The 12,845-nt window shown below is 33.5% G+C and overlaps 1 protein-coding gene and 1 pseudogene across 1 annotated transcript; one reads left to right on the top strand and one right to left on the bottom strand.

Annotated features, from left to right (window-relative positions):
• Positions 1-47: 47 nt before the first annotated feature.
• LOC106450190 lies at positions 48-1,408 on the bottom strand. Its single transcript, XM_013891844.3, has one exon. The coding sequence runs from the start codon at positions 1,152-1,154 to the stop codon at positions 306-308; it is 849 nt and encodes a 282-aa protein (XP_013747298.1). The 5' UTR covers positions 1,155-1,408; the 3' UTR covers positions 48-305.
• An 8,481-nt stretch (positions 1,409-9,889) lies between these two features.
• Positions 9,890-12,687, top strand: LOC106448870 (annotated as a pseudogene).
• Positions 12,688-12,845: the final 158 nt, after the last annotated feature.

The raw sequence follows: 12,845 nt of genomic DNA, 5'->3' as shown, positions 1-12,845 counted from the left end.
TACCGTTTATTTTATATTTTATTTGTTATGTACGAATATAAAAACAATGACAGAAACATGTTTATAGCATTGTTTTACGGATCGACCCTTTGTAACAAGTAAAGAATTAAGCAGAAAACAGAACCAAACAGGACAGAGGCATTATTGTTTGAAAAAAAAGAAAGATGAAAGATTAATTTTCCTGAATGCTCATAATCTGGTTAAGCAGAGACTCAAACCAAAATAGAACGTAAATATTCGCTCTATATTGATATATACTAATAGACACACCTAATATTCGTAAATACGAAAATATTTGTTTTATTTCACGCGTTCTGTGCTGCTAAGAACGTATTGAAGTCATCTCTAGCTTTAAGCAGCCGCGGGGTGATACACGATCTTGGTGATGTCGGGCATGAAACAGAGGACGTGGTCGAAAACCTAACACGGCGTTGCGGTGACATCTCAACCGAACCTCTTTGTTGCCTTACCGACAAAGAAGTCTTTAGAACGCTTCTCAAAGCCGGACTTCCTGTTTCCTTGTCGAAGAAGAAACCTAAACTCACCGGCTCTTGCACATCTCCGCCGCCCCCGCTCCCACATTTGATCATCTCCACCGGCAGATCGAAGTACAAACGACCGTTTTCTCGAGCCAGAGCACTCGTTGAAGCCCATGAGCCACACTCGAATTTCTCAAGCGAGGCACTTAGCGAGACAGCAGAGTTTGAGAACGATGACGCTTTGATCGTTTTCTTCTTTATAGGAGAATCCTCACTTTTTGGTGACCTAAGAGGTTTCTGCTTCCCAAAACCAGGGAGAGATAAACAGAAGGCACTGCACTTGAAATCTTCTTCTTCTTCTTCAGAAAACATGGTTTCTTGGTGGCCAAGCTTCTTCCGTTGCTTCATCATCGGCTGGGGAAGAACAGGTAACGGCACGGCGGTGTCTCTTGGAGGAGACATCGCCATAGGTAAGACAATTCTGAAGCTTTCATCTTTTACAGATGGGCGGGAAACTCTCAGCTGGTTCTGGAGAGCTGCATTCTTCGCCAAGAAATGGAAATTAGAGCTAGGGTTAGGGTTTTCTCCGGGAGAAACGCTGAGACTCTGCCACTCGTCGTTGCTCCATTTGTTGGTTAGACCATCTTCAAACACAATCAACGCTGGAGGAGACATCACAAACTCAGTAAGCTAAGATAATATTATTACTAAAGATGGTGAACGAAAAAACGAGATTTTTAGGGTTGGCTTGGAAAATTAGAAATCTCAGAGTATATATAAATATGGGAAGGAAGTGGAGAGCACGTCTATGGCGGTGTGGAGAAGTAGTGATTAACATGTAGAGGTTTTAATACAGAGGCGGTCTGAAAAAGTAGGTGCATGATTGATATTTGAGTATAAAAATCAAGAAGATAAATGATAAGAGATGTATGAATATACTAAATCCGTGTTTCCACATTTTGACCATTGTGCAGTACGCGTGGATAATCAAATGAATTGTGAATCTTGACCAAGAAATAAAAGAAAATGATTTTTTGGTTGTTGGATCATTAGATATATGTATTTATTTTTCTTTATGATATATGTATATGTTTAATTCTTGGCAATAACGAGAAACAAATGTTGCCAAAGAAATACCATGGTTTTGGTTTCCATTTTATAATAAAAACAAATTATTCACCACCATTGAGAAATGTGGAAAGTAGTTTACCTAAGAGTTAGGTAACTAGGTTTTATAGTATTTGCCAACTCTAAACAATAACTAACCGCTTGACTGATTTCTCCGCCGCCACCACCCGCAAACGCAGCTTTTGCGGTTGGTAGCGGTTAACAGCGTTTTGAAACAATCATACAAATCGTTACAAATGCTTCAAACCGCTCAGAACTTTTTAAAATCAAAAGCTGAAAATATTATAAATAAAAATATATACATTTTTATATATTAATTAAAAACTACAAGCAGTATCACAATTTGTTTTATATAAACTTTAAACTAACTATTCATTAGAATTTTTTAAATTAATATACATACATATATAAATATATACACATATATAAAATTAAAAAAATATTCTTTTAAAAGTTTTAATATAAATCTTCAAAAAACAATTATTAAAATTATAAGTTTCAACTAATTTAAAAATTAAATAAATAAACATAATATTATTATTAATCATATTATATTGATAATTATAATATTTTATTACAATAGTATGCTTTTATATTTTATATTTTATAATGTTATAATATGTTAAGATTGGTAATTTGTTATTAAACCGTTGCAATATCTTATAATCAACCAGTCACAAATATCTCACAAACGCAACAAATTTTAAACGTTGTGTCAGTCATACAAAACGCTTAATAACACTTGAAACCGCAATAACCCGCATCCACAAACTCCCGCATCCGTAACCCAACCGATGTGTTTGAACCGGTCGGACCCTAAAACCATATATTTCATTGTAATTGGTCTATTCTAGTTTACTTTGGATTTGTTGTGGTTAAATCCATTGGTTTGTTGGATTATAATTTCTAAATCTTAAACATGTCTATTCTGATATATTGGTTAAACAAAAATCATTTTAAAAATCCAGATAAACCTAAAATATAATTTTAATATATAACAAAAAGTTCAAAAAATAAAATCTCAGTATAGTCTCCAAAAAATGGTTTTGTAATGGAATAACAAGAAAATCTTAGAAACAGTTTGTACGATGTAAGACATAACAGTGACCTATCTCTCCATCATATTTCAGATAACCATTGATCAGATATTTTTTTTTTTTGGAAAAACCTTGACCAGATGTTAGTCTCATACCATATAAATGAGTTTTTCGCATCTTTAGAGCATCTCTAGTAATACACAAAAAGTGTTGAAATTACACCAAACTATATGTTTTGGTGTCGTAGTTTTTTTTCATCTCCAACAATGACACCAAAAGTAATATTAAATATTATAATTTATGTTCTAGTTTTAAATTTTTGTATTTTTTATTATTTGTAATTGATAAACACATTTAGATTGTTATTTATATTTTTATTATTTGTAAGTGATAAATGATAATAGTCATTTAGTGATTTCTTTTTAAAATAAAAAATAAAAATTTAGTTTTTTAATTTTGTAAAAATAAATTAAAAATACAAATAATACAATACATTAATGTTTAATTACAAATTTGACAGTAATTAACTATATTATTAAATGAAACATGATAAAATATATGTTTTAATGATTTGGTGTAATAAACCAAATTTAGTGTAATACTATTCACACTACACCAAATTTGGTGGGATGATGTCAATTTTGGTGTTTTGTTGGAGATGAAATTACACTAAATTTGGTGTTTTGGTGTCTTGTTGAAGATGACCGTATTCTATGTTCTCTTTATTCAAGTTCTCCATATAAATATTGAATTTTTTACACCTATAGACACTTTCTCACTTTTCAATTACACTATAGGACACTTAGTGCTTGAGACACACTTTCTCATGTCAAAAAGACTCTTATGACACTAGACTTTATTCTTTCTCTCATTGCCTTTATGTTTTTAATATAAAAATTGTTTTTTCTCATTACATGAATCTCCCTCCTCTTCTTATTCCACTTTATGTTTTCATTTATTTTTATCTCAAATTCTAAAATGTATTAAATAAAAATAATTGTCATAATAAATTATACATAAAATTCTCTATCTTTTAAGATCCATTTTCATATGTATATATATATTAACGTGTAAACAAAATTAAATGTGGTCGTGGATACCAAAACGTGGATAGTAGAGTTATATTCTAGTTGTGGACATAGACATATTATACACTAGTTGTGGACATGGACACCTTAACACGATAATAATGTTATACACTAGTTGTGGACATGGACACCTTAAAGGTCCACAACTAGTATTTAAGGTGTCAATGTCCACAACTAGTGTATAACTCTACTATCCATGCTTTGTAATTCATGTCCACAATTAATTTTGTTTACAAGTTAACATACATATATGAAAATGGATCTTAAAAGATAGAGAATTTTATATATAGTTTATTATGAAAATTATTTTTATTTAATATATTTTAGATTTTGAGATAAAAACAAATGAAATCATGAAGTACACTAAGAACAATAATAAAAAAAACTAACATTCTTTTTCCTTTAAAGGTATAATTGTCCAAAACTCCAGTAGACCCCACAAAAAAATGTGTCACAAGTAGAAAGTGTCTATGAGTGTAAGAGAACTCAAAATGTGTCCTAAAGAGTAATCAACTCATAAATATCATGCTGCAGTCAGCCTATATGGGATCCATCAATATGCCCCTCTCAACAATGATCAGAACAAAACGCATGTCACACCCATTCTTGATTTCCCACTCCGGAACGCCCCTTGCATCTCTCCACCACCACTTCACAATTCGTATGACAACGTCTCATTGTCTGATCACACAACACCCGTCCACACTTTGAGTGACCATACACCTCCCATCCACTCATCACCTGACCACAATACTCTCATCTTATCATATCTCTTCTGACCACGACTCACTTACTTTATCAACCTTCGTAACCCATTAGTTACACCCTAAAAGGCATGCTCCCATTCTTGATTCCCCATTCTGGAACCCTCCTTACATCTCTCCACCACCACTTTACCACTCTTCTGACCACATCTCATCGCCCTACCACACAACATCCATCCACACATCGAGTGACCACACACCTCCCATCCATTCATCACCTGACCACAATACTCCCCGTACAACTAGGGTCTGACCATATATCTGCTAACCAAACTTCGCCTGGCCATATCTCTTCTAACTGTGACTCACCTACTTTGTCAACCTTCGAAACCCACTAATTACACTCTAAAAGGCATACTTCTTTGTAACCGTTAGATGTTCTGTCTTTAAATTGATCACACGTCTACAAACCATTCACAGAAACCCATATCGCTGCCTTTATGGTTCACAACTTTATTATTAAATGCAACCAAACACTAAATAAGTTTCATTACGCTGTCTTCTTAAAAAAAACATTCTTGTCTTAAGCAAAAAGCAAGGTTATTTTCATCATCAATAAAACAGTTGTCACTGTAAAGTGTGTCAAAACAATATTGTGTATTTTAGTGTAAAGATAACTCATAAAGTATCTTTCAATGTAAGTCTATTGAATTTTTTACACCTATAGACATTTTCTTATTTTCCAATTACACTATAGGACACTTAGTGCTTGAGACACACTTTCTCATGTCAAAAAGACTCTTATGACCCTAGACTTTATTCTTTCTCTCATTGCCTTTATGTTTTTAATATAAAAATTGTTTTTTTCTCATTACATGAATCTCTCTGCTCTTCTTATTCCACTTTATGTTTTCATTTATTTTTATCTCAAATTCTAAAATGTATTAAATAAAAATAATTGTCATAATAAATTATACATAAAATTCTCTATCTTTTAAGATCTATTTTCATATATATATATATATATATATATATATATATATATATATATATATATTAACGTGTAAACAAAATTAAATGTGGACGTGGATACCAAAACGTGGATAGTAGAGTTATATTCTAGTTGTGGACATAGACATATTATACACTAGTTGTGGACATGGACACCTTAACACGATAATAATGTTATACACTAGTTGTGGACATGGACACCTTAAAGGTCCACAACTAGTATATAAGGTGTCAATGTCCACAACTAGTGTATAACTCTACTATCCACGCTTTGTAATTCATGTCCACAATTAATTTTGTTTACAAGTTAACATACATATATGAAAATAGATCTTAAAATATAGAGAATTTTATATATATATTTTATTATGAAAATTATTTTTCTTTAATATATTTTAGATTTTAAGATAAAAACAAATGAAATCATGAAGTACACTAAGAACAATAATAAAAAAACTAACATTCTTTTCCTTTAAAGGTATAATTGTCCAAAACTCCAGTAGACCCCACAAAAAAGTGTGTCACAAGTAGAAAGTGTCTATGAGTGTAAGAGAAACTCAAAATGTGTCCTACAGAGTAATCAACTCATAAATATCATGCTGCAGTCAGCCTATATGGGATCCAGCAATATGCCCCTCTCAACAATGATCAGAACAAAATGCATGTCACACCCATTCTTGATTTCCCACTCCGGAACGCCCCTTGCATCTCTCCACCACCACTTCACAATTCGTATGACCATGTCTCATTGTCTGACCACACAACACCCGTCTACACTTTGAGTGACCATACACCTCCCATCCACTCATCACCTGACCACAATACTCTCGTCTTATCATATCTCTTCTGACCACGACTCACTTACTTTATCAACCTTCGTAACCCATTAGTTACACCCTAAAAGGCATGCTCCCATTCTTGATTCCCCATTTCGGAACCCTCCTTACATCTCTCCACCACCACTTTACCACTCTTCTGACCACATCTCATCGCCCTACCACACAACATCCATCCACACATCGAGTGACCACACACCTCCCATCCATTCATCACCTGACCACAATACTCCCCGTACAACTAGGGTCTGACCATATATCTGCTAACCAAACTTCGCCTGGCCATATCTCTTCTAACTGTGACTCACCTACTTTATCAACCTTCGAAACCCACTAATTACACTCTAAAAGGCATACTTCTTTGTAACCGTTAGATGTTCTGTCTTTAAATTGATCTCACGTCTACAAACCATTCACAGAAACCCATATCGCTGCCTTTATGGTTCACAACTTTATTATTAAATGCAACCAAACACTAAATAAGTTTCATTACGTTGTCTTCTTAAAAAAAACATTCTTGTCTTAAGCAAAAAGCAAGGTTATTTTCGTCATCAATAAAACAGTTGTCTGTAAAGTGTGTCAAAACAATATTGTGTATTTTAGTGTAAAGATAACTCATAAAGTGTCTTTCAATGTAAGTCTATTGAATTTTTTACACCTATATACATTTTCTTATTTTCCAATTACACTATAGGACACTTAGTGCTTGAGACACACTTTCTCATGTCAAAAAGACTCTTATGACCCTAGATTTTATTCTTTCTCTCATTGCCTTTATGTTTTTAATATAAAAATTGTTTTTTTCTCATTACATGAATCTCTCTCCTCTTCTTATTCCACTTTATGTTTTCATTTATTTTTATCTCAAATTCTAAAATGTATTAAATAAAAATAATTGTCACAATAAATTATACATAAAATTTTTGTATCTTTCAAGATCCATTTTCATATATATATATATATATATATATTAACGTGTAAACAAAATTAAATGCGGACGTGGATACCAAAACGTGGATAGTAGAGTTATATTATAGTTGTGGACATAGACACATTATACACTAGTTGTGGACATGAACACCTTAACATGATAATAATGTTATACACTAGTTGTGGACATGGACATTTTAAAGGTCCAGAACTAGTATATAAGGTGTCAATGTCCACAACTAGTGTATAACTCTACTATCCACGCTTTGGAATCCACGTCCACAATTAATTTTGTTTACAAGTTAACATACGTATATGAAAATGGATCTTAAAAGATAGAGAATTTTATATATAGTTTATTATGACAATTATTTTTATTTAATATATTTTAGATTTTGAGATAAAAACAAATGAAATCATGAAGTACACTAAGAACAATAATAAAAAAAACTAACATTCTTTTTCCTTTAAGGATATAATTGTCCAAAAATCCAGTAGACCCCACAAAAAAATGTGTCACAAGTAGAAAGTGTCTATGAGTGTAAGAAAAACTCAAAATGTGTCCTAAAGAGTAATCAACTCATAAATATTCAAGTTCTCTTTATTCAAGTTTTCCGCATACATATTGTATGTTCTCTTTATTCAAGTTCTCCGTATAAATAGTTTTTTCCGCATCCTTTCAGTATACTATATGTTAAGGTCTCTATATGATACTGAATTGTAAAAGCATTAGTCATCTGATAGGAACTTCGAGAGTTGTTGTTTTTTTTCTTTTCCGCGTAAAATCTAAAACATGAAGAGCTGTTGTTTTTTTCCTTTTCCGCGTAAATCCAATCTTGATACACACGTAAATAACCATGAAGATTGATCCACTTTTCATTCGAGCAGCAAATGCACTTTTTTGTCAACATCCATTTTTAAAGATCAAGTGGTGGTTGAGTTTTAGTCGCTCTGAAAAGACGGAGCAAAGGTACTTGTTGATTGTATTAAACTTAGGAGTGAAAAGTGGAAGATGTAAGAACATTAGGGTGTAGAAGGAAGATTTAATATTCTTCCTACTTTCCTAGACTGAGAGCCAAACCGGATTCATTTATCGAAAATAAAACTGAAATTTTTAAGCTTAGACCTGAACTTTTAATGCCAAATAAATATAATCAATCCAAATGAACCATAATATGTTAAAATTGTTAATTAAATTTAAATATATACAAAACTATGTTTTAAAATAATTTATTTATATTTTATTCACTCCCTAACAATAATTAAAGTAAAATTCAAACCAAACCGAAAATTTTGAAACCAAATCAATCAAACAATATAATCCTAATTCGGTTCTACTTTTCAAAATTCAGAAAACTCAAAACCGGTATAAATTTCTAACCAAACCGAACCAATTAGAAGGAAAAGACTGATGGTACCTTCCGCTGATGTGTTTCAGTTAAAACAGTGTGTGTTTCGTTTGGCGGTTGTTTTCCAACTTCCATGTATTCTTACAACTACTGTACCGCCTTCTACTTTTTCTCTTTTTCTCGTCTCTGTAGCTCTGTCTGGTTTCTATTTATTTTGATTTTTAATAAGTTTATTTTAAAATTTTCTGAATTAATCATTCATCTGAGGAGGTGAACTCCGCATCTCAATCAGAGCCAGCTCTAAAATTTATGGGATCTGAAACAATTAGAGTATAAAAGATAGATGATCTATAGTTTGGATAGTTTAGAACTTGAATAACTTATACTCATATGTTTTTGAGTTCTCACATATACTAGTTCAACTTTTTTGGTTCGACAATTAAAAAATATCTTAAATTTTAATTGTATATATATATATATATACACACACATATATATATATATACTTTCATGATTAATTATTTTCCAAAATAATAGTCAATCAAAACTTGGTAAACATATATAATTTCATCAAAGTTCTTTTTTTTTTAAACACAGAAGTTCGATGAAATTAATTATTTTTATTAAATTTTGACTGACTATCATTATAGAAAATAGTTAATCATAATTAATTCATCGTAGTTCACAATTTATAATCATTACCTAATAAAAAAATGTATTCAAAGTAAACGTTTGAATAATTTCTTTCTAAAATATAAATCATTTTGAACCGGATGTAATATATATTAACCATTAAAAGTTTGTGAGCCAAAACAGATTTTTCATCTGGTTGTTCATAAGATTTTTCATCTGGTTGTTCATAAGAACTGGTATTAGGTGAACTTATCTCTTTTCAAAGACATTTTGTAAGTACTAATAATTAAATGGTTAATTTAGATTAATTTCTCTTGTTGGTTTTAAATTTTTGATATTAATTATAACTTTGTTTTTATGTGTTATTGTGATACTTCTTCTAATCATTTTATTTTTATTTTTTATTTTTATTTTTATTTTTATTGTAACTGTCCTTTCAATTTCTTTTATACCTCAATTTAGGAAAAAAGATATTGAGTTGTCATTGTGATTGGTATGTAATCTTCAATTTTTGTTTCCTTATCTATATAATGAATACTAAGCCTATGTGTCTCATTATTCTCTGGTATATTATTTTGGGAATTGGATATTGGGCTAGGGTTTCTTTGATCCTTTGGTTGCTAACATCTTTGTATTTCTCAGTCTTAGAAGGGTCATCTGGGTTTTGTGGAGTGAATTGATTGATTTCAATTCAATGGTTCTTGCAGCAGAATCTCGGATCAAAGAGGTATCTCCTTCGCTTTAAAAGCGATTTATCGATTTGATTGTGTGTTATCGATTTGATTTATTGCTTATCGCTACAGATTTTACTCTATATCACATACTTGATTTAACAATATTGAGACTGTAGATTAGACCTTAAATGGCACTCCATTGCTTAAGTTTATTTACCAATGTTAATCATGATTCCTAATTTCTGTTCGGATTCCGATGATATTTATAGTTTATTGATTTATTTTGAGCCCATTTTTTCGCGGTTCGCGATGACGATGAGTTCTATAATCCAACATGAGTCCCGGTTTTTGTTCCGACTGAAGATGACTTTTATAGTTTATCCCGAGTTCCACTTTTATCGGGATGATGAATTTTATAATTTATCCATGACACAAATTTTGTTGGGACTGAGTATGATTTGTACAGTTCACCACGAGTCCTAATTTTTAGTTCATTTATATTTTCATAAATCAATAGGTGACCTGGATTTTCTCATGAATAAAGTTTTCCTTTTAATTGTTTTCAGGAAAAGGAGGACACTAATGTAGAACCTCCTAACAGGCTTTTCTCCTTGCTATCTGATGTTACTCCAAAACGGCTTATAAAATCACATTTTTCATTACATATGTAGGTTCTTGCTCGATGGGATCCAGCTAAAGCGCGGAGGCCAGACATTGCTGAAGCTCCAGTATTCTACCCTTCATTAGAGGTAAATGCTTGTCCTCCATCTTGTATTCTGAGGTTTTGATCGTAAGTTCTCTTCTTCCTCAATCCTCATTTTTTATTGTACCGTTTGGGTGTTTAGGAGTTTGAAGATACAGTTGCTTACATAGAAAAAATACGTCCCTCAGCTGAACCATCTGGTATTTGCCGTATCGTACCACCCTTGCACTGGTCTCCTCCTTTTCGGCTTAGGGAGAAAAGTATATGGGAGAATACAAAGTTCCACACCCGGGTTCAGAACGTGGAGCTGCTTCAGAACAGAGGGCCCGTGAAGAAGAAGAAGAAGAAACCAAAGGCAAGAAAACGGAAACGAAGTTACCCAAGAGTCGTTTCCTCCTCCAAGAGACGACCTAGCTCAGTTTCATCTCCCGAGGAAGAAGAGAAGTTTGGTTTCAACTCTGGCCCAGACTTCACTCTTGAGGAGTTTGAGAAGTACGCTCGGCGTTTCAAGGAATCCTATTTCGAAATGAAAGAAGGAAATGCTGGCGATACGAAAGGGTCTCCGTCCATTGAAGAGATGGAAGGAGAGTATTGGCGGATAGTCGAGCACGCAGCGGACGACGTGGAGGTATATTATGGAGCTGACTTAGAGAACAAGGTTCTTGGAAGCGGATTTGAGAGAGGAGAAACTTCTGGTTGGAACCTTAACAACTTGCCTCGTCTCTCGGGCTCTTTGCTATCATTCGAGCGTGGAGATATCTCGGGAGTTCTCGTGCCATGGGTCTATGTTGGGATGTGTTTTTCAACCTTTTGCTGGGTAAATTAATAAAAATACTTAACAATTAATATTTTTATTTTTACTAGTTTAACCTAATAGCTAGTGTTGATGTTTTTGAAATGTAACAGCATGTGGAGGACCATCACTTATACTCAATAAACTATAATCACTTTGGTGAGCCAAAAGTGTGGTACGGAGTTCCTGGAACCCATGCAACGTCACTAGAGAAGGCCATGAAGAAACATTTACCAGATCTTTTCGAGGAAACACCTGATCTACTCCATGGACTTGTTACTCAGTTCTCACCATCCATTTTAAAATACGAGGGAGTCCCGGTTTATCGTGCGGTTCAGCATGCAGGGGAGTATGTTCTCACATTCCCTAGGGCGTATCACTCCGGTTTCAACTCCGGTTTCAACTGCGCAGAAGCTGTGAACATCGCTCCCGTTGACTGGTTATCTCATGGACAGAATGCTGTGGAGTTATTAAGTGAAGAGAATAAGAAAACATCTGTGTCTCATGACAAGCTTCTCCTTGGAGCAGCTTACGAAGCTGTTAGGTCCCTCTCAGCTGTTGGTAGGGATGATGAGTGTAGAGAGAGGTTAAGATGGATAAGTTTCTGCGGGAAGAATGGAACTCTTACTAAGGCGGTGGAGACTCGGTTACGTATGGAGGAAGCAAGGATCGATGCTCTTGGAGGAGGTTTTAGATTGGGGAAGATGGAGAAGGACTTTGATTCGAACTGCGAAAGGGAATGCGTTAAGTGCTTTTATGACTTGCATCTCACGGCATCTGGCTGTAAGAAATGTTATCCTGGAAAATATGCTTGCACTAAGCACGCTAAAGAGCTTTGTTCATGTAAAGGGGGTGATCGGTTCGTACTTCTTCGTTACACCGTCGATGAGTTGAGGTCGTTGGTCAGAGCGTTGGAAGGGGAATCAGAGGATCTAAAGACTTGGGCTTCAAAGGTTAGAGAACCTAGAGATTTTGATCTGAATCTTGAGTATCAAGGGGATGGCGAATTTGATGATACTTCGGACACAAGCAACGATGCATCCATGATGAACTTTGCTGCCTATGTGGAGACTATAAACCTAGGGTTCTTGGGTTTCGGAGAGCTTTGGTGTAACAAGCATGCGATATTTCCAAATGGTGCAACTCTCCAAACCCTAATTTATCCTAAAGAACTTAAGTTGAAAGAGATTAATTTGGTTTACTATTTTATTTTATTTTATTTTGGTTTACTAAAATTTGTTTACAGGGTTCAAGAGTAGGGTTAAGTTCTATAACGTGAAAGATCCAATGAGAATGAGCTATTACATATCTGAGGTTGTAGATGGAGGACTTATTGGTCCACTCTTCAGGGTAAAAAATGCCTTTCACAACGTTCTTTTTAGTTCGTGTTACGCTTGAAAATATATAAAGTTGCCTTACCTTTTTTTGGTGAGAAAGTTGCCTTATCGTTACGTTGTTGTTTATCGTTTCAGGTTATTCT

The sequence above is a fragment of the Brassica napus genome, chromosome C4 (assembly GCF_020379485.1).
Source record: "Brassica napus cultivar Da-Ae chromosome C4, Da-Ae, whole genome shotgun sequence".
Classification (NCBI taxonomy): Eukaryota; Viridiplantae; Streptophyta; class Magnoliopsida; order Brassicales; family Brassicaceae; genus Brassica; species Brassica napus.
The sequence above is the reverse complement of the archived record's forward strand: the minus strand, read 5'-3'. Positions and strand labels throughout refer to the sequence as shown.